Below are 22,267 nucleotides of genomic sequence, written 5' to 3'. Positions count from 1 at the left end.
AGGTCAAGTGGACATTTAATTACCTGCTTCTTAGTTAGGAGAGGCAGTTACAAAAGGGGTCATGCTTAATAGGCTCCTGGCAATAGCTTGCTGCTGGGACAGCTGAAGAGTGTCCGCCTCCCAGGATTTGCCTAATAGGTGATAATGGTGTGGGAACTAATTGTTGGAAGGTATAGCTCAGAGTTCCATTGAAAGTAGATGACTGGGCTGCTGCAATCATCTGTCTTGTGGTGCAACTGAATGCAAGAAGCCACAGAAGCATTCTTTACACACAAGTAGTCTCAAGAAGCTAGTCTGCCGTCAGTAGTTAATGATCAAAGTTTTTTACTTTAAAAGAACCAATAGGCTTTTTCAAACAAGAGAGCCCTTACCTGTATGTCTCTAACAGGCAATAGGGTACCATCTCAGTTCCTCTTTTCCTGCAGTCATTCTTCAGTACTGAAGGATGATCCCCAGGCTCTACCCTTTCCCAATATGCCCTCCTGAAAGGAAATTAAGAGATGACCCGCCCAACCCTTCCCCAACTTTTCCCATGAGACAGGACTGTTCTTTCCATTGCCTGAAGCTATCTCTGAGGGAGACAGACACTTTTAGGGCCTATGTCTGTGTTTTTCCTGACAGAAAAGTCAGGTAATGTTGTGGGGAGGGGAGGGGAAATACCTGTGGCTTAGTTGCTTTTAATGCTATTAAGCAGTTAGAAATAATACATCAAATATGTTCTTAATGCTCATTTTCCATGTAAGGAATTGCTGTAGCTGCCACAAACACATAATATGATTGCAGATGCGACAATAGGTGTCTATGAGATTAACTCTGTGTGATGTCCATGCTTGTGAAAAAGGTTAAGAGCTCCTGAGAGAAGCCTCCCACCACCTGTGAATTGGGAGTTTATTGTCCTTGTTTTACAAATAGGGAAACTGAAGGAGCAGAGGGGTTAAGTGACATTCCCAAAGTGCTACAATGAATCAGTCAGTGCCAGAGCTGGAAATAGAATCCAGGTGTCTGTGCTCCTAGATCCATGCTGCAAGAACTACACCACACACTATAGTGTGCACCTGACGTTTTCAGTTGGACTAATGTGTATTTTGAGCACAAGTCCTGCTGTTCAAAATAGCACTTTGAATGATGAAGTTAATGTTGTCAACCTTTTCCGAGCATTTTTATGTAGTGAGAACACCAGAAGCCAGCAAATGGAATGCTGTAGCATGCCCATGCATGAGAAGAACGCTACACCATATTGCATCATAATAGTTCCCGAGGAAGAGCTCTGATGGCCTCAGTTACATTATTCTCGCTCTCATAGACTGTGGAAATTAAATAAAGGAAGAAAAACTATATTGTTAAGGATTTAAATTGACAAATACAAAACTGTGACAAGCCATATATTCCATCATTTTATCACGTTATTCTTTTAGCCTCACCATGTGTTTGTAGGTCAAATAAATGAGGCTTCATGCTTCTTGTTCATGTACATAATGATGTGGACTACCAGACTGCTATCCCTAAGGGCTTAGTCTAAAAACCCATCTATTATTTATATTGTAAATAGAATCATAAATGTGTATGGTATTTTACAAATACATTAAAGACCCAAAGAATTTAAAAGCTGATCATTCAAAGGGATCCACAGGGATGGACCCTTATACCCAATGCAGATTTTCCCCTTGATTACAAGAGAACTCTATGCAGGCATAAGTGTCTGCCCATGTATATCCCTTTCCAGGATTTGGACTTAGCTTACACTTTCTAGGAAAAGTGGTAAATATATGTTATTGGTGGATGGAGAATGAAGGGCAAGAGCAGCAGCAATAAGATCATGCAGGAGTTTTATTTGGTGATGCAGTTGCTATGTGACAAAGGTAAAGAATAATTTTCTTTTAACGCTGAACAATCTTTTGTAATCAGTAGGTGAATATTTTCCTTTGGCTGATTACAAAAGAACTTATTTGTCTTGGGAGATATTCAACGGTTCTTGGTGTATATGAAAACAAATTAAATAGTATGTGGATGTCAAAATACCACCCAAGTCTCTTGATGCCCTCTACTGGCCAAAATGCTGTGTACATGAAAGAACAGGTGTAGTGGTTTGTTGTGCTCCTAGTTCTGCAGGACAGACAACAGGGTACTATCCTGGTTTGTCCTCCTCTTCAATGACTAGACACCATTATAATTACACATTACTGGTCTAATGTGACATTAGCCACTTATTAAATCCACATTCCATTGATTCACACCACATATCGGATAAACTGGAGTTTAGAACATGGCAATTTAGCAGGGAAAAGTCCGGAAAGGACATGATGATTTTGAAAGAATGTATAGTATTCTGTTGAAATAAGAACAGGAGTACTTGTGGCACCTTAGAGACTAACCAATTTATTTGAGCATAAGCTTTGGTGGGCTACAGCCTACTTCATCAGATGCAGACTGGAGCATATAGTAAGCAGATATATATACACATACAGAGAACATGAAAAGGTGGGAGTTGTCCTACCAGGTCTAAGAGGCTAATTAATTAAGAGAAAAAACTTTTTAGTGATAATCAAGATAGCCCATTACACACAGTTTGACAAGAGGTGTGAGAATACTTAACATGGGGAAACAGATTCAGTGTGTGTAGTGGCTCAGCCAGTCTCTATTCAAGCCTAAATTGACGGTGTCTAATTTGCATATTAATTCAAGTTCAGCAGTTTCTCGTTGGAGTCTGTTTTTGAAGCTTTTCTGTTTCAAAATATCCACCTTTAAGTCTGTTACTGAGTGGCCAGAGAGGTTGAAGTGTTCTCTTACTGGTTTTTGAATGTTATGATTCCTGATGTCAGATTTGTGTCCATTTATTCTTTTCCCTAGAGACTGTCTGGTCTGGCCAATGTACATGGCAGAGGGGCATTGCTGGCACATGATGGCATATATCATATTGGTAGATGTGCAGGTGAACGAGCCCCTGATGGCATGGGTTGATGTGATTAGATCCTATGATGGTGTCACTTGAATAGATATGTGGACAGAGTTGGCAACAGGCTTTGTTGCAAGGACAGGTTCCTGGGGTAGTGTTTTTGTTCAGTGGTGTGTGGTTGCCGGTATTTGCTTCAGGTTGGGGGGGCTGTCTGTAAGCGAGGACAGGTCTGTCTCCCAAGAGCTGTGAGAGTGAGGAATCATCTTTCAGGATAGGTTGTAGATCTCTGACGATGCACTAGAGAGGTTTTAGTTAGGGGCTGAAGGTGACGGCTAGTGGCGTTGTTATTTTCTTTGTTGGGCCTGTCTTGTAGTAGGTGACTTCTGGGTACTCTTTTGGCTGTCAATCTGTTTTTTCACTTCAGCGGTGGGTATCGTAGTTTTAAGAATGCTTGATAGAGATCTTGTAGGTGCTTTTCTCTGTCTGAGGGATTGGAGCAAATGAGGTTGTATCTTAAGAGTTTGGCTGTAGACAATGGATTGTGTGGTGTGTCCAGGATGGCAGTTGGAGGCATGTAGTAAGTATAGCAGTCAGTAGGTTTCTGGTATAGGGTGGTATTTATGTTACCATCGGTTATTAGCACAGTGATGTCCAGGAAATGGACCGCTTGTGTGGATTGGTCTAGGCTGAGGTTGATGGTGGGATGAAAATTGTTGAAATCATGGTGGAAAAGAGGCCCTTGAGGAATTCCATCCGTGAAATATTAATGTACAAAAGAAATATAATTTGTCTATAGTGTAATAGCACACAAGACTTCTCTCTATGCAAGGAACTACATCAACCCAATTTCATTAATAACGGAAATAAAGCTGTAAGCTTTGATACATTTGGTGAGCATATAATGGTCCTCAGTACTTTGCATATTCATGCCAACATGTACAACACTCTTGCATACTGTGCCTATTGTAGTCTGAGAATCCACATTGCCTATTACAACTGATACAAAGTAGTGAAGTGTTTCAAATGTATCTTTATTGCAGAGAAAGATAAAATATATACAGTCTGCATAAGGGTACATGTAGAAATGTATCTCCTGCAAACTTCCCAAAAGCTTTAACATTCTGGCTGGGTTTTTTAACATTGTTTCACTTCAAAGAAGAGAACATTCTATATATAACCTGATAAAATAGATGGACAACAAACTTCTCAGGTCTATCTGAGGACACAACTTTATATTAGTAAGGAGTTTGGATGATCCAGTAAACCAACCACCTTTAGCAGGGTTAAACCCAATGATTTATTTGTTTTTAAATCTATTTTAATGTGTTTGTGCCCAAAATTCAAAATACCCATTGTTCGTGAGGTTAAAATCATAGTAAAGTGCAGTTAGAGTGTTTTGCTGTTCTTATCCAGCTTGGAGAATATGTATTTGGTGAATAGATTTAAAACCCACCATTATAGAGTACCTATAAAAGGTACTCATTTTATCCCAAGCCAGTCCCTATCCTCAGCACTATTCATGATTATATTACTCAAAACATCAGCTTTGTTTTTTAAAAAGTAATCCCTCCGTAGTCCATGGGATATTTAAGGAAGGATCCACTCCTTGGGGAAATGCTGACATCACTAGCAATGAATGATAAACACCATCAGTCTCATTTGAGGTGGGGGTGTGTCTTCACCTACCACTCCCTATCTCCCCATGGACGTTTTTTATTTCTTACTATAAAAAATCAACATAATTGTTGATTATGCTATAGCTACTGGTTTACGGACCTAAATAAGCACACAGTAGATTTGTAAGGCTTAGAGAGGAGCTTTTAATTGTACCCTGAAGAAAAGATGGTATCTGCATTCTTCATCTCCTGCCGTGCCAAATGTCTGTATTACTGTACTCTTACTATTGACATCCACATGTTTACTTAATTTTACATTTAAATTACCAATTTAATATTGTTGTCCTGCTGTAGATTTCCAATTAACATTCACTGTTGTTCAGAATGAAAACTAAACTCCCTTGTGGCCGTCTGACAAAACAATATCCACAGATTTGTTGTAGTAATATTGCAGAAAAAAATTGCATTAGCAATGTAGATTTTTGAATGAGATTTTTCTAGCGCCGTAACAGAAAAATATATCACACTATCTTATGAGTTATTGGAATGTTTATTTACTAGTTTTAGCTGCAGCCATACAGTAGCACAGAAGCTTCCTACATGTCCGAATGAGTGGTGGGGAAATGAACACTTAGATTTTACTGATCAAAAAACGCAGAAAAATGAACATTGTTTTAAGTGATACATACAAAATGAGTCTCTAAATAAGATACTTTAGAATGATTTCCATTAGAAAATGTTTAGGTGTTATTTAATGGACGTTAGTTCACACAAAGACTAGCGTTAAACATTAAAAGTTAATGTCTTTGGCCAAATTTTCAGATGTGGACACTGATTTTGGGTGCCCAAGGTGAGTCACAAAATGTCACACTGGGCTCACAAGATCAGTGGACACTTCAGATTTGTTGACCTGTTCTTTGAGCATATTGAGCTGATCCAGAAGTCTTCAGGTATTTGACAAATTTCATAGAATAACATAGAATATTTTATAGTATCGTTTCAGAATGCATTGAAAAAATATATTTTGTCACCTTATGTATAATTTTTAAGTAGCTCTCAAGTTATACAGAAGTTAAACATCATTCAAGCAAGTATCTTTTAAAAAGTAAGGAAGTTTTGCCCCTGTAAAAGTTAAGCTTCTTTTTACTATACTAATATGCAAATAAGGACTGATCCAAAAGGCACTGAAGTCAATGAAAAGATTCACATTTTCTTTGATGGATTGTGGAACAAGTCCATATAAAGTAAGCTTAATTCAAGGACCTCAAAGGACTTCACAAATATTAATCAGTCCGCATAACACCCATGTAAGGTAGGTGAGTATACCCATTGTATAGCTATGCAAACTAAGTTTTGCTTTTAGCAAGAGTCACACAATGTATAATGCTGTGCTGACACTATGATAAATACTATGGTGCAAGAAAACTTTCAAAGCAGTCCAGAGTCTGAGTTATTCCACTGTAGCTCATATCTGTCTCTTATCACACACAGCACTGTACAGCGTGCGCCTCCCGCTCAAAGCAAAACTAACTCTATCCATTTGCAAAATTGGTATAATCACCTATTGTACACAGGTTTGTGACTACTGATTAATATTTGTGAAATACTTCCACTAGAAACAGGAAAGATCCAGGCCCTCTGTCCTGTCTTTGTTAACTCCTTCAGAATATCAACCACTTTTTTTTTTATTTTTTAAATACTGGAAGTAACAACTAACCCCTCCATTTTAGAAACCACTCACTATTGTCTAGATTAATTCCAACTCCAACATTTATTAAATGTATTTCTCCTCAAGGGCTAAGTTTTACTACGATGTCACATTCTTACATTTCGAAATGGAATATTTCAATACTGACAAGTCTTGACTTCCAAAAAATAGTTTAAGATTAAGATGCTTCTAACCTATTGTACATTAAAGAAAAAGCTTCCTCTCTACTAAGGTTGCTTAAATGAACTAGTGCAGGGAATTGAAGTCTTCATTACAATGCACTTATTTTGCATCTGCACTTCTACCGTTCAGACAATTCATTTAGACATTCTTAGGGGGGTATGGTTATTTACTTAAAGAAATGTCTGTGCAGTATTTATAGAATTCAGGAGGGGAAAATGATGGTTTGACAGAATATTGCACTCACCAGCTTTCAGTCAAAAACTGGTATGGCAAGGAAGAGGGGGCAACCCCCCCAAAACTTTATATACAAATGCTTCTGGAAAGATCCCAAAAAAATGTATTGTAACAAAAGTATTGTCTTATTGGTTTCTCTGCTGCCCTTTCAGTACTTCCTTTACACTACATGGAGATTACTTTTTTGCAATCTTTGGTTTTTCTTTTCAACTTCCTTTAGTATATCTTGCAGTTTCTTAGAAGTTTGTGTCAAGAATGCAAAGCTTTCCTTTAAATTGCTAGTCCCGTGCTCTCTGCATATGGTCTCAAGTCCATCAAACCACTGGAGGGTCTTCTCAAGTTCTGCCTGAACCATTTTCTGTTCTTCTAATTCTGCTAAAAGAGCCTGTCCAGCAGACACTTCAACCTTGTATTGTTTCTGTAGTTGATCAATTTCACCTTGAAGAGTTTGAAACTGTTCCTTACTGTAGGGGTACTGCTCGTGGACCTTGTCTTCAGGAAGTAAAACATTTTTAGGGATGTTTAACACCAACTGCAAAAGCATTTGTTCCATTTTGCTGAAGAGGTGATCAAAGCGCTCCTTCATGAAGAGAAGAAATTTCTCTGTGCTCTTACGGATTTGGAATGGACTGATCTTAGAGTCAGGAAAGCCTTCTAGTTTCTTCAGAATGACTCTCTCCACAACCAGCATCATTTCAAACAGGTAGTCTTGAAATGCAATGTAGACCCTAAGCATACATGTCTGAGGGGTAAAACCAAAGAACTGGGCTTCATATGCCATAGGATTCACTGACATCTTGGCTAAAAGAAGTCAACCATAGACAATGTGGAAATCTGTAAAGGAAAAAAGGAATGTAAGTACAAATCTGTATTTTAGAAAGGGTGAGTTGTATTAGCAGTCTATTACAGGATTAACCTTACTTATGAAGAGCGGAGTTCAAGTTTGAATTTAGGAGAATTTAAAGAATTTGGTTCTTAATCTAGTCCTTTCTCTGCCCACCAGGACATAGTTTGCCAGTCTTTGACACAGAGGAAACTACATCCTATTCAATTACCCAGTGTTAACCATGACTAGAACCTTACATTAAAATCTAAATTCTATTGTCATTAGGTCCAAGGAGGGATTCTGTAGAATATAAATGGAACCTTCTTTTGTAGTGTTTGAATGCACAAGTGATGCGTTGTGTCAACAGTTGTACCTATTACATTGTGTTATGAATATGTCATATCTTAACTGTTTGGAAAAACCCTGCAGACATAATTATCAATACAACTGTCACACTGTGTATAAAAGCAGTTTCCCTGTCACACTGGAGGTGAACTGCAGGTATTCTTACAGAAGTCTTCTCCGGCATTTGTGCTGACATGGTAGGACCAAGACCCCAATTAGTCCATTATAATAGGATGAGCTCCCCCTTTAAGCAGTTAAGCAGCCTTTGTCCCACTAACAGTCACAGACCCCTGCTGTGTACGAGCCTTTTCAAATCAGACCAAGGGCCTGGCTGACACCTTCGGAAAGTTTTAAGTGACTGACATTGGTCATAATTAAGGGGGAGAGGAGATTCCCCCTGGATAACTAGCCACAGCATTAGGCTCTCAGAAAATTCAAGGCAGGGTGAGAGCAGGTAACACCAGGCAGCTCTCATTGGGAGCTTTTCCTCAGCAGGTGAGAGCTTAAGCCCCATTGTACACATGGGGAAACTGAGGCACAGGAAAGGGCAATGACTTGCCCTAGATCCCCCAGCAGGCACAGCGCCAACCCGCACCCTGGTGCTCTATTCCCGCGGCCCTACCGCTGCCCAGGCCCAATGGGTGGGCGCTGCTTGGGCCCTCAGGCCCTAGCTTCCTCTTGGCGCGGTAGGAACCGTCGCCTGGGCCCAGGCTCCCGAGGCCTTTGGGACTGGGGCGCCACCGCGCCCGGCTCCCAAGTGCGAGGGCGCCGCAGGCGTAGGGAAGCTTCCCCGCCCACTCCCTGCGGCCTCTCACCGGGCGCACGGCGGCTATAGAGCTAACCTGGGCCCCGCGACCCCAGCCGCCGCTTCCCGCCTCCTTCGAACGCCCGCCCCCGGGAAGAGCCCCACCACTCAGCGCCCACCTCCCAAACCAATCGGAGCGCCGTCTGGGGCGGGGAGAAAATACCCCGCCCAATCACAAAGCACATCTGACAGGGGACGTCAGAGCGCCCGGGAAGAAGCGCTTTCCCTTCTTCAAACCGCTCAGATAAAAGAAAGCGAAGGATTGGCCAGCTTTGGATGCCGGAGGCAGCGCTGATTGGCTGTATAGCGTGCGGAGGGAAGGGCAGGAAATGAGGCGGACGGAAGCGGAAGTGGAGCTTTAAGATGGCGTACCAGACCTTCCGGCAGGAGTACCTGCAAGTGCCGCCTGTTACCCGGGCCTACACCACCGCTTGCTTCCTCACCACCGCCGCCGTGGTGAGCCAGGAGGGTGCGGGGCAGCGGGGTGGGCCTGAGGGCAGGGCCGGCAGCCTCATTCTCTCCCTTCGCTGTGTATGAGCTGGGGCGCCCGCCCTTGGGGGCGGGGGGACGAGGGCTACGTCCTGGTTCGCCCCCGTTTGTGAGGCGTGGCCGAGCGGAGCAAGGGCCAGGCTTGGTTCCGGTTTGGTCTCCGAGTCCAGCCTCACTCTCCCCTCCCCCTCCGCGTTTCTGCTGGTTCTGAATCCGTGCGGCTGGGTTCGGTCCATTGCAGAGACGCCGAACAGCGATCCTGGTTGAAACGGCTCTGCAGACTGGGGGTTAAGTTACCTGCTTGATTGGGCTATAGTGGCTCTGTCATTCCCTTATCCTGTAGGACCAGGGCGCTCCCCTTTTCCAGACTGTTGTACCCCTTTCCATACTCTGACTTGTTTTCTGTACCTCCAAGTTTCTCCTCACTTAAAAACTACTTGCGTACAAAATCAGACATACAAATACAAAAATGTCACAGCACACCACCATAGAAAAATTGCTGACTTTCTCACGTTGTTTTTATGACATTTACTTTGTATTACTTCTCTAGTGCTTTTTATGTAGCCTTATGTAGTTGTAAAACTAGGCAAATATCTAGATGAGTTGATGTACCCCCCTGGAAGATTTCTGCATACCCCTAGTTGAGGATCATTTCTGTAGGACTCTCTGGAGGTGTACACACAGCCTGTGCTGAATGTAGAGACAATATCCAAAACCACCAGCACTTGAAATGGGTGAAGGTAGCAAGACATTTAACAGTTGCACCACAGATAAGGACAGAAACTGAAAAGGAATCAGGTATCTACATGAGATGCTGTGTGCGTGTTTTTTGGGGGAAAGGGAGAGTTGGACAATTCTCCAAGACAAATCCTCTGGTAACTATATTACAGAGCCGCTGTATTCTGAGGTGTAGGGTGTTTCACCATCGTGCCTCTGCAGAATCATTAAGCACCCAGCCCAATGGTGTTCCATTCCTTGGCAGCCTTTTGCTAGACTTATAAAATTTCTTATTAATGAGGCTGCTAGAGAAGTGTGGAAAATATGGCAAAGCCCTTTCATAAAATTGTGGTTATAGTAATGACAGCTACTAAAATGATGGCCAAGCAAATACATGAAAAATTGGTTGCTAGTGTTTCCCACATTCAAGTGACTGGGCACAAACAATCTGAAAACATGCTCATTTAAGATGAATGTGTTTAGTTTAAAAAATATAATAGTTTTTGAAGCCATGTGAGTTTTTGGGGTATGTAAAAATAGATAAATTCATGGAGAATAGGTCCCTCAATGGCTATTAGCCAAGATAAAGGGCATAATGTCCCTAGCCTCTGTTTGCTAGAAGCTGGGAATGTGCAATGGGATGGATCACTTGATGATTACCTGTTCTGTTCATTCCCTCTGGGGCACCTGGTGTTGGCCACTGTTGGAAGACAGGAGACTGGGCTAGGTGGACCTTTGGCCTGGCCCAGTATGGCCATCTTATGTTCTAGACACATATGCATTATGTGCAAGATAAACATTCCATTGGTGGCACCATACATATATGTTGGATGTAGTCTTTGAAGAAGTTTTTGTGTCCTGGGAATGCTGTGAAACCTTTTTTATTTTGAGAGGAATGTAGAGGAGGAAAAACTTTGCCAAGAAATTCATCTGAAAACTCAGTGTGTTGGGGTGAAACTAGAGTGAGCTTTCAGTAGTTATTTCTCAGATTAAAGAAGGGAATATGCTTTTATGTGGTGGAAAAAAATATAAGATGATGACATTCCTTAAAGCAGAAAAGATCATTCTTTTTTGCCTCATATAATGAATAATGATATAGTCATAGTAGTGGTCAGAGGCCCCCTCGAGACTATTCTGTTTCATGGCTCTACAGAGCTCTGCATGTGAAATGAAACTTTTACAGATGTAAAATGAGATAAATCCAGATCTCTGGACCAAAACCTTACCGTCTTTTGTGCTTTACAAATACAAAATGGAAGATAGCCACTAAATCAAAGAGCTTGAAATCTAAACAGGACTAAGATGTGATAAGTAGGCATGGGACAAAATGGGGGAGGCAGAGGAGGAGGGCAAGCATGACTGTAAAAGGAACATAAGGTTGAATATGTTGGCTGAATTTAGGCTTTGCACATAATTTTTAAAATAAGAGAACATGAGATATTAATGTACCACTGACAGGTTATTTGTGTCTCTAAAGTAAATGAAGTGGACTTTAATGGATTGATTCTGTCACATTTTCTCTTGTATTTCAGCAACTAGAACTAATCACACCATTTCAACTGTATTTTAACCCCGAATTAATATTTAAACACTTCCAAGTAAGTATTTTTTCTAAATGTTAAATGTTGTCATCCCTGTAAGAAAATTATTAAACTTGCAACACTTGTTTTCACAACTGCACATTGGGAATATTGGAATGTCTTTTTTTTTCCCTGGAAGGTTTCTAATAACATTAAAGTGATGGTAAGTAGCAATAAAAACTCATTCCTTTGATAGGTCGCATTGTTCAGACAGTAGCTAAGAAACTGTATTTGCTTGCACACACATTTGTGGAGCTATCTTTTACTCCTGAGGGCATTCTGTGCCAAAAAAATGAAAATTCTGTGCACAGTATTTTAAAATTCTGCAAATTTTATTTGTCAAATAAATATGGAGGCTCCAGCATGGCACTAGGTTGCACAGGCCACTGAGCTGCACAGAGGTGGGAGATGACACTGCAGCTCCCTGCCAGGACATGGACTCAGCAGTGAGGCTGCACCCAACCCAGACACAACACAAGGACCCGACCTGCCCTCAGAAACACCCCAGGGCCCTGCCCCTCTGCGTGAGCAGGAAGGCTCAGCAAGGCAGGATCCAAGTGTGGAGGGATCTGGATGTGGGTTGAGAGAGTTCTGGGTGTGGGCAGCTCAGTAGGGGATCTGGGTGTGGAGGGGATCTGGATGCAGGGGGGTCCAGATGAAGGTGGTTGGGGTCAGCAGTGGGGGTTATGCATGTGGGGGGGATAGAGCTTGGCAGAGTGTCTAGGTGTGGGGGGCTCAGTGGCGGGGTTCAGATGCTGGGGAAATGGGGCTGAGTAGGGTGGAAATTCAGGTGTAGGTGGTTGGGGCTCAGTGGGGTGAAGATCCTGGTGCACATGGTTCATCTCAGTGGTCCAAGTGCAGTGAGAATGGGGCTCATCGGGGGGGGCGGGGTTCTGAGTGCAGGGGGAGTGAGATTTGGCAGGGGGGTCTGGATGCATCAGGTTGTGTTGATGGGGGAGCAGCTCCCTGTACAGGAATACCTTCTCCTGCAGCTGAGGGGCAATGGGTGCAGGAACTGTGTGTGTGAGGAGTTTGCAGAGCTTCCTACAGCCAGGGGAGAAATCTAGGGGTCTGACCCACCTCAATGCCGTGCTGGAGAAGAGGAAGTCCTGTCTTCAGGGCCAGTGTAAGGATGTTTCATGCCCTAGGGGAAACTTCCACCTTGCACCCTCCCTCCCCTGCGCCCCTGCCCTGAGGTGCTCCGCCCACGGCAGCTGTGCCTTGAGGCACCCCCCTGCAGCAGCTCCCCAGCCCCCCCACTCTAAGGCAACCCCCCGCCCCAGCTCACCCCTGCTCTGCCTCCTTCCCGAGCACGCTGTGGCTGCTTCACTTCTCCTGTCTCCCAGGCTTGCAGTGCCAATCAACTTAGGCGCCGCAAGCCTAGGAGGTGGGAGAAGCGAAGCAGCCAGGGCGTGCTCGGGGAGGAGGCAGGGGAGGGGTGAGCTGGGGCAGGGAGCTCCCCTGCGTGCCGCCCCCCGCCCCCTTTACTTGCTGCAAGCGGCCCTCCCCGCTGCCCCAGCTCCCTCCGCCTAAATGCCGGCAGCGACCAGGGCGGCCGAAGATCTGGCCGCCGCGGTCGCTGCTGAAGAAAATGGCGCCTCTCAAATTGTAGCGCCCTAGCGGTTGCCTAAATGATTGCATCAGCCCTGCCTGTCTTGCCCAGCCAGGACTAGCAGCTGAGCCCGGCACAGGGTAGGAGCCACCAGCCAGGTCTTCCCCAGTCCCACCCCCTGCCCCACAGTGATTTACCTCTCTGCCGGCTGCCCTGGGCACCTGAAACATACTGTTGGGGAGGGTCACGTGACTGCTCTTGTGGCTTCCTTTTGCTTCCCTGTCAAAGTCATTTTTCTGCAGAGAAGCAAAGAAATCTGCCAGGGACATCAATTCTGTGCATGTGCAGTGGTGCAGAATTCCTCCAGGAGTAATCTTTCTTTTTACATGTTTTCAGTCTAACTTACAGAGTAACTTCCTTCCATTCTGCAGTGTGTATCTTTTGTGTGATAGTGCTCTTTTGTCTTATTTTGGGGACAGAATTTCAGATGCAGTTCTCTAGGTCGTACTGTTATATTACACAGAAAGCTCATACTAAAGCAGTGTTAAAAGTCAAATAAACTTGATAAAACTTTGGGCAGTCTTCCCGTGTATTAAAAGTTAGATTGCCAAGTGCTTAGCCACTCTTTCTGCCTGCCAGCTCTTCTCAAGTGACCAGGCATCCGAAGGAGCAACGCCTTCTATCAAACTAAGGATTCGTCTGAAAGATTGTTTCAAGGGGCCAAGATGTGTCTGACTGATTCAGCTCAACTGTTAACACAATAACAAAGCCAGAAAATTGCTTACAATACAGCTGACAGGATATCCTTACTCCTACTTCATACTGACCTCTGACAGATAGAATTCAAAAAAATTAATCTGACCACATGTTTTACTTAGGGTAATGAGACATTGCTTTAGCTTTCCTAAAGATGAACTAATCTTGCTTCAGTCCAAGTCTATATTTCATTGTGGAAAGGAATTTTGATATGGTAGAATTGAAGATGCATCACTCACCTAGCCTGCAAACCCTGTAATTGTCATACAAAATGTAGGGTTTCAATTTTCTTCTCTGCAAAAAATTAAAAGGAAGTGCTGTCATGAAGTCTTATAAGACCAAGACTTTGCTCTTTTTACAAAATACGTTACCTTATATTTACTAATACTATATACTGTTAAGTATTGCATAGAATTAAAACTAAACTGCTGCCAGGATTAACAAAATATTTGTTATACTTTTGTTTTTTAAATATGCCTTTGTTTACTTGGAAAAATAGAGTATAGCAATGTGTCCCCAAGACTTGAATGCAAAGTAGTACGGTTTACTGAATTTTAGAGTCTCAGACTATTGAAAAAGATCATTAAATTGGCTTATTACAATGTTCAAAAACCATTTTCATAAAGTTCTTTTAGCTTGTGTGGATTAAACAGAAACTTTTCTATATTCTCTATGTAGAGAATTTAAATACTTGAGATGGGTACCATTTATATTTAAGTTGTCTTAATCTGTTTTCCTCTTATTCTGACAGGTATGGCGGTTGATTACAAACTACTTATTTTTTGGGCCAGTTGGATTTAATTTTTTATTTAATATGATTTTTTTGTATCCTTTATAAAAAGTGTATCTCACCTCTTTAGAATGCAAAACTGTGCGTCAGTGTTACTGTATAAGGGTCCAGTTCTGCACCACATGGTGAACTTAGTGGGAGTCCTGCGCCACTGACTTCAGTGGAGCCAGGATTTCATCCTAAATACCTAATTCAGTAATTCTTTTTCAGTGAGCTTTCATTGTTTCAATCTTGATTTGGAATGCACAGTACTAGGAGTGAGAATTCATTCTGTAGTACCAGATTTTTCTGCTAAATAGCCAGTATGACTGCTAATTGGGCAGGTATTTTTTCTGTGGTGTGTATACTTGTCCACTAACTCAGAACTGGACTGATGCTATCAAATTTACTTCATGTAATTTCAGTACTTGCTTGATAATCTACTATAAAAATCCTTCGATTGTGAAGGATGTTTGGGAATTCTATACATAAAACGTATGTGAATATATATAAACAACTATTTTTTTCTTACTCTTTCTGCTGAATGTGATTAGTATCAGACTTTCCTGACCTACACCTTCAGATATCGTTACTGCCGAATGCTTGAGGAAGGGTCTTTCCGAGGTCGGACGGCAGACTTTGTATTTATGTTCCTTTTTGGTGGACTTTTAATGACTGTATCCTTCTTTACTGTTTTAATACAGCTACGATTAACATGGAGGACACAAACCCTGTGCTTTGAAAGTCAATGAATAGAGAAATACTTTGTATAATGAGGTCTGAATGACTCTATTTTAAGTGAGCTTCAAAACTTCCCAGATCTTGTGGTTACTATTAAATGTGGAATTCATCTTTTGCACTTAAATATTTGAGTTAAGTCTATAAAGATGAGCTCCTAGATTGAAAGATGCTATTTAACTGTACAAGTATCATGAGAATTTAAGAAAATGTTATTCTCCAGGTGAATTTACCCCTCCTCCCCCACACGCTATCTAGATGCTGTGTGTAAAATAGCTTCTGTAATAACAAACCATAGTATATTTGCAGCATGGAGTATTTAAGGGGGATTAAACTATAGGTGTCTTGTTTGACTGAGGAAATTGTTTGTTAAACCATAGACTCAAAGGTCAGGTGTGTCTATTTTTGTTGATGCCATGATTGGCCTCCAAATTTTTTTTCTGAAGCCCATAGGTTCGCGTCTCCCCCATATTCATATTTCAGTTTTCTTCAAGTTGGTCACATGCACTGATATTTTCTTTAACTGTTTGTGCCAGCTTTTTGGCTTGTTTATGAACTTGGTTTTCCTGGGTCAGGCCTTTACTATAATGCTCGTGTATGTGTGGAGCCGCAGGAACCCCTACGTCCGTATGAACTTTTTTGGTCTTCTCGTCTTCCAGGCTCCATTTCTGCCCTGGGTACTTATGGGCTTTTCATTGCTATTGGGGAACTCCATCATTGTGGATCTTTTGGGTAAGAAGCTGTGAAAAATGAAATCCTTAAACTTTTTGGCCACTCTGTCATAAACTACTGGTAGGTAATGTCTTTTTTTCCCCCTACTTAGTACCTCTTCCTGCAAAGAGAAAGAGGTTATCAAGCCTTGTTGGCTATTTATGCTTTGATGCACTACTAGAGAAGTAAGTAGATATCCATAAGCTTCCAATGACAGGGTTGATTATGGTTTCAGGATTAGCCTGGATGGTTTAGGTGATGGATCTCTTATCTTTTCTCTCTCACGAGCAGTTCCCCCTTTGTGTGCTTCCTCTGAGAGTCACTTCTTCTAATCAGGTGTGCATTTTGGGAATCTTTAGTTTCCACACACACCAATAATCCTTTGTACTGGCCCCACTGGTATTTCAAAGGCAAGTGCTGTGACTGCCAGGACAAGGATTTTTGGAATTATCTCAGATCCAGAAGTGCTCACTGCACACAGCTGAGCAGAAATTGGGCCACCCTTCTAGAGAAGAAACTGGATTGGGGAAATCTTCAGAGCTGGAGCAATGGTCTGGGATTGGCTTATTGCATGAGTGATTGTATCAGAGCCAATACTCTTCCTGGTATCTGAGAGGTCTTGCTGCATAACCCTGTTCCAAAGGCCACCTCTGCCTGTCCTGCTCAGTTTATCTTGGTACACATCTGACAAGTACTTGTAACTTTGATATTTCAACTTTTTTATAAAAAAAGACTTGTTTTCCAAAGTGCTTTGGACAACTTATTGTCTGATACATTCTATATTTCTTTTGGAAGGGGAAACAGTCCTCCACATTATAGAATTCTGAACAAGTTTTTTCATTCTGAAATGGGACCTTAGCCGAATAGTGAGTTTTATACTCTGAGGGATTAAGGTACAAACTTTTAACTAAAGGAGTCAGCTCATTCAGTTGGTAGTGTGTCTATTAATCTCTTCCATATAGGGAAAAAAATTAAAAGCAGCAAGGAGGCACATGATTATCTTTTGTTGTGACCTAATTGTTTACATGCTCTGATGTACAGAGTACTGTGTTCTACCGGTTTTCATTGTTCTTGTATGTGGTGGCATACTCTGTGTTGTAATGTCTCCAAGTAGTGCAGTGTTTTGCTTCTGCATTACCTGGAGAGAGCCAGATATCCATGGCTGACTATGGAGATGAGACTTAATTGTGTAAGGCAATTGCATTCTGACATTTTTGTCAGTACAAATGAAACCATAGCACCAAAGTGTTTAGACAGTTGTGACAGACTTTTACTTGTGTTTATATGACTCGCTATGCTATAGATCTCTTCTACTATGGCACTTAATTCTAGTAAGTAAGTACCATGCTACTTCCGTTCCTTTTAACATCATGCTATTTACAAAGAGTATCAAAACACACAACTTGTTTTTTTTTATTTCATGAAAAATCTAGTGAAACATTTAAACGTGGTATAATGACAATATTGAAAGTCACCAGTTCAACTTCAGCTTTCTTTTTCATTGATTCTAGGGATCGCAGTTGGACACACATATTTTTTCTTAGAGGATATCTTTCCTAATCAGCCTGGTGGTGGACGACTTCTGAAAACACCATCTATTTTGTAAGTGTTCCTTTCTAATTTGGAGCACATAGACAAATGTGTTTATACACAATGTTTTTTTTTAAACCAAATACAGGTAAATTTGGAAATTTGATATAAATGGCACTGAGTTCATCATACTGTTCCATTTGCTGTAGTTGTCACATGGGTGTTACAGTTGCCAGAGGGGGAAAGGATCCAAGAGACACTCTTGAGACATGGTCTAACTTCTGAAAAGGTCCAAGAACTCCTATGCTAACTAAAATCCATAATATAGTTTGCCTGTTGGTGGCACCAAATATATCTGAATCTGTTAAAAGAAACCCATTTTAGGACAAAGTGTCAGTATGAGTTCAGAGTGCAAAATTCACAAAATGAGTGAGAAGCTTAATGTGGCTAATATTTTACACTTGGGTAGCTATTCCCTTCCCTCCCCACTATCCAAAAGGATCACAGAACACATAATAGACTATGTTCTGTTCACATAGTGCCATTCATATTCTTTCATCTCTTGGGCAGAGAATAGCAACCAACTGGAATGCTGCACACTAGAATGGATATGGGGAACTTTCCTGAAGGATGGGGTAAACCTCTTGAAAATTCTCTGTGTAGAGCAGACAAGACCTCAGTTTTTAAGACCACAAACTGTCTGGCATTCCTGCCTTCAGAATGATGTGTAGTGCTGAGTTGATCCTGTCTAGATTTGATTTCTAAACCTGATATTTTAAACAAATTGACTGGCATAGCTGTTGAGAATAAGTGTCCCATGTGGTTACTCTTCTGGAATAAAAGTGATTTTTATTCTGGACTAATTACTTTGCTTTGGAATAAAATCACTTATTCCAGAGTAGAGTGCTAACACAAAGGAGTTATTGCAGAATAACTAAATTATACTGGAATAGCTATAAAGGAATAGTTATTCTGCAATAGCTATAGCTATGCTGGTCAATTCCCCCTGTATAGATGGGGTCTAAGCTATCAGCCATTGAGAGGTTTCCTTTGGCTCACCTGGTAGAGTGGATGCCTGTGGACCAAGTGGGGGACAGTTCTTGTTCTATGATTTCATCCAAAGGGCTTCACTTAAGATCCAGTCTAGTGTCTGATCACCAATATTTTGGGACTGCTTGAGTCACTTTGTTCAGAAGACTGGTTATGAATCCTGTTGTGTCCTAAATTTGTGAATGTTCAGACATAGCAATCTTCTTAAATGTGTCTGCAGTAGACTTGTCTTCAACTTGGTATTTTCCATCCTCCCTTCTGAAAATATTTCTGAGTGTCCTGTCACTCCTTTTGTGAACATAACATCATATAATTTCTTTAGCTATTTTAGTGTCAGCCAGGATTTGCCTTACATAACAGCACAAACTTTTATACTGCTGCCAAAGACTGAAAGCTAAATTTACTCTCCCTTTCTTTGCTCAAGTTTTGATCTTGGGTATAATTTTTTTATATCCAGTCTAATTCCTTATGTTTGTAAATTACTTTTTTGGGCACTGGGTAAACAGATACTCACGGAGGTGAAATCTCTCAAAGTGGTTTGATTGGCAGCATAATCTTCAGAATTAAGCATGATTTTGGGAATTGGGAAATCCTGAATTGTAATTTGACTCAGCTACAGACCTGTCTGTTGATTTTTAACAAGTCAACCTCTCTGTACCTTAGCCTTTCAACTGTGAAATGGAGACACTTGCCTATCACCGATATATTATGAAGATCAGCTAATGTTTGCACAGCTCTCCATAGATATGAAGAGATATTTAGTACTATACTGACCTATTGTTTCTTCTCTGAATACTGTTCTTTAAACGTTAGCTGTAAGAAATTCATCCTTACATCTTTTAATAATGCTAATTGGAAGCCGTAACTATTCTATCTCATCATTCTTAACTGCTTCATTTATATGCACAACTTCTCTGCTTCCAAAAAGTCTGTAGTGCCACCCTACAATAATTTCATTCTAAATAATAATAGACATGTATGGCTGGAAAGGATCTCAAGAGGTCCTCTAGTTCATCCCTCTGCACTGATGCAGGACCAGATATACTTAGGCCATCTCTGACAGGTGTTTGTGTAACCTGTTCTTAAAAACCTCCAGTGATGGCGATTCTACAGCTTCCCTTGGTAACCTATTCCAGTATTTAACTGTTTTACTAGTTAGAAAGTTTTTCCTGATATCGAACCTAAATCTCCCTTGCTGCAGATTAAGCCCATTACTTCTTATCGTACCTTCCCTGACTGTGGAGGACAATTAATCATCCTCTTCATAACAGACCTTGACATATTTGAAGACTGTTACCAGGCCCTCCATCATCATCTTCTCTGAAGACTAAACATGCCCAGTTTTTTAACCTTTCCTCGTATGTCAGATTTTCTTAACCTTTTATCATTTTTATTGTTCTTCTCTTGACTTTCTCCAATTTGTCCACATCTTTCTTAAAATGTAGTGCCCAGAACTGGACACAATACTCCAGCTGAGGCCTCACCAGTGCTGAGTAGAGTGGAACAATTACTTCCCGTGTCTTACGTATTACACTCCTGTTAATATGCCCCAGAATTATATTAGTTTCTTTGCAACTGCATCACTTTAGCATAGTTCAATTTGTGATCCACTATAACCTCTAGATTATTTTTTTTAGCAGTACCTGCTGCCTAGTAAGGAAATTAGGTTAGTCTGGCATGATTTGTTCTTGACAAATTCATCTTGCCTATTGCTTATCATTTATTCATGTTTCAGATGAACCCATGAAATTGAAATCTCCTCATTCTCTGTGTTTTGTCTGACTTTGTGTTTGTATACCTCTCCCAAAGGACTTCCTCTGACTGTAGGATGTTGAAAAATTGTATAGTTAGTTGTTTGGTTCGTTATGAAATATATTCAAGAGACCAAATAAATGTATATCAATCAGATTTATTGCCATAATCCCATAATAATATAGTAAAGGAAAAAGGTTCAATACAATACCAATATCTGGGAAGCCATCTCATGCAGCATTGTTACATTCAACTTACACAGAAGATGTGCTTGCAAGTTACACTCCTAAAGCTATATTTTTATACCCACCTGTTTATAAGTAATAGGTATTAAGTACATAATCTGAAACTAGTTTCAACCAATCATCGTTCTTTCTGTCTTTTTCTGGTAACATGGTGTGCCCCTTATCTTTGTTCTGAACATGTGCATGCCACATACCAGGGGGTGTGAAGGCACCTAGGTTGGTACCAGGGTAGAACAATCATATCTTGTCCTTTTTCCTTTGGGTCATTCCAGTAATGGCTTGTAAGAATAACTCCCTACCTCTTTCTATGGTAACACACTCATATGTCCTGATACTGACACTTTTCCTATATACTTAAGCCAAAGCTTACTTCAGTCTCTCCATGTTTTCCTTCTTTTCCTCCATGTCCTTTTGTTTTGTTGCTCAGTACTGTTCACTCATCTGTTTCCATGCAGCTGGCTGATGTGAAGACTCCTTTTCTTTGACTGCCACTTCCTGTTCACTAGTTGAAAATTTCCCCCTCAGACCAGCAAGTACAGTTGCCCCTTTGTGCTTAGCTGTAGCTTAGATGAATTTGGAGCCCATTTTTGCCCTTGTTCCCTGAGCTGCCTGTATTTGGCTTAGAGGAGGGTGCCTCTGCAATTTGAAACTGCTTTTAAGATTTCTGTACCAAGTTTCTCCTTACCTGTCTTGAGTCTTGTTGTTTCATATATCTTTACTTCAAATTCCTTCAATCCAGTTCTGCTGTTCATATAATTTTCAGTAGAGCGAATTAACTGTGGCATTGGTTCACTTGATCAGCATGAAACTAGGTGTCAAGGAAGATAGTTTTTAAATGACAAGAAATTCATAATTAGCTGTTACTTCAAGAGACTCTCTGCTGTATTTCACATAGGAACACAAGAGGTTGACATAAATGTGGCTTTTTTTTCTGGTAGCCACCTCAGAACCAGGGAACAATGGTGGTTCTTAAAATATGGTGTTCGTGTAGATCCCACTCTAAGTGCACATGTGTGTGAAATTAGAATATTTTGAATAGCAGTATCCATTGGCTACCATTTATGCCATGCATGTCCTTTTGTCCACACTGAAAGGAGCCACAACCATCCTTCAGTTCCATTGCTAAGTCAGAATCTCAGATAAAGAGAGTGGCAAAAAAACAGGGTTGCAGGGTAGGGTGTGGAATCCATATGGGCAACAACAATAACTAAGAACTATAGTTGCTAAAGGTAAGTAACCACTCCATTTTGGTAGTAATGTAATGATAACGATAATATTGTTAGTTGACCAAACTAAAATGTGTGGAAGACTGAGATGTTTTTATCTCAGAAGTATGAAGAGCCACTGTAGAATATCAGGGGTGGAAGGGACCTCAGGCGATCATCTAGTCCAATCCCCTGCTCAAAGCAGTACAAATCCCCAGACAATCTTTTTTTTTACCCCCAGTTCCCTAAATGGTCCCCTCAAGGATTGAACTCTCAACCCTGGGTTTAGCAGGCCAGTGCTCAAACCACTGGGCTATCCCTCCCCCTATACATAAACCTGTTCCCTTGACAACTGATTTAACACATGGTGTCACGGAGTCCCCAGGCGATGCTCTAGAACAGCTCCCTACAAAGCCAGTCAGGACTTTGGGGAGCCTCCTCTCCCTTGAAGCAGACTTGTTCAGGGCAAGAAGCTCACACGTCTTCACCTCCTGGGTCTCTCCTTGGAGCATTCAGCATCCTCTGCCCCTCCGTGCACTTCCCACAGCGAGCCCACCCAGGTG

The 22,267-nt window shown here is 41.4% G+C and overlaps 2 protein-coding genes across 5 annotated transcripts in view; one reads left to right on the top strand and one right to left on the bottom strand.

Annotated features, from left to right (window-relative positions):
• Nucleotides 1–3,903: 3,903 nt before the first annotated feature.
• On the bottom strand, nucleotides 3,904–8,856 carry MIS12 (MIS12 kinetochore complex component). 3 transcript variants are annotated; one of them, XM_075074050.1, is made up of 3 exons: nucleotides 8,621–8,679; nucleotides 7,917–7,994; nucleotides 3,904–7,468 (listed from the first exon to the last, which is right to left on the bottom strand). In XM_075074050.1, the coding sequence occupies exon 3, from the start codon at nucleotides 7,428–7,430 to the stop codon at nucleotides 6,795–6,797; it is 636 nt and encodes a 211-aa protein (XP_074930151.1). In that variant the 5' UTR covers nucleotides 7,431–7,468; nucleotides 7,917–7,994; nucleotides 8,621–8,679; the 3' UTR covers nucleotides 3,904–6,794. The 3 variants fall into 3 exon arrangements, with proteins under 3 accessions (XP_074930151.1, XP_032642872.1, XP_032642869.1); XM_032786981.2 differs by lacking the exons at nucleotides 7,917–7,994; nucleotides 8,621–8,679 and adding an exon at nucleotides 8,730–8,856; XM_032786978.2 differs by lacking the exon at nucleotides 7,917–7,994 and having other exon boundaries at nucleotides 8,621–8,684.
• A 95-nt stretch (nucleotides 8,857–8,951) lies between these two features.
• The window catches only part of DERL2 (derlin 2), a 15,959-nt gene continuing 2,643 nt past the window's right edge, over nucleotides 8,952–22,267 (top strand). The window contains exons 1-7 of one of the 2 annotated variants that reach the window (XM_032786986.2): nucleotides 8,952–9,066; nucleotides 11,349–11,414; nucleotides 14,456–14,529; nucleotides 15,057–15,150; nucleotides 15,748–15,943; nucleotides 16,035–16,107; nucleotides 17,434–17,524. In XM_032786986.2, the coding sequence (XP_032642877.1) occupies nucleotides 8,974–9,066; nucleotides 11,349–11,414; nucleotides 14,456–14,529; nucleotides 15,057–15,150; nucleotides 15,748–15,943; nucleotides 16,035–16,107; nucleotides 17,434–17,482 (645 nt within the window). In that variant the 5' untranslated portion in view covers nucleotides 8,952–8,973 and the 3' untranslated portion in view covers nucleotides 17,483–17,524. The remainder of the gene's footprint in view (nucleotides 9,067–11,348; nucleotides 11,415–14,455; nucleotides 14,530–15,056; nucleotides 15,151–15,747; nucleotides 15,944–16,034; nucleotides 16,108–17,433; nucleotides 17,525–22,267) is intronic. The other variant, XM_032786985.2, reaches the window with a different exon arrangement.

The sequence above is a fragment of the Chelonoidis abingdonii genome, chromosome 20 (assembly GCF_003597395.2).
Source record: "Chelonoidis abingdonii isolate Lonesome George chromosome 20, CheloAbing_2.0, whole genome shotgun sequence".
In the NCBI taxonomy this organism is placed as follows: Eukaryota; Metazoa; Chordata; order Testudines; family Testudinidae; genus Chelonoidis; species Chelonoidis abingdonii.
Note: the sequence above shows the minus strand (reverse complement) of the source record. Positions and strands in the feature narration are given on the sequence as shown.

Bases quoted from the DNA above. Each gene is read 5' to 3' on its own strand.
- MIS12 (XM_032786981.2), bottom strand. From the start codon at position 7,430: ATGTCAGTGAATCCTATGGCATATGAAGCCCAGTTCTTTGGTTTTACC.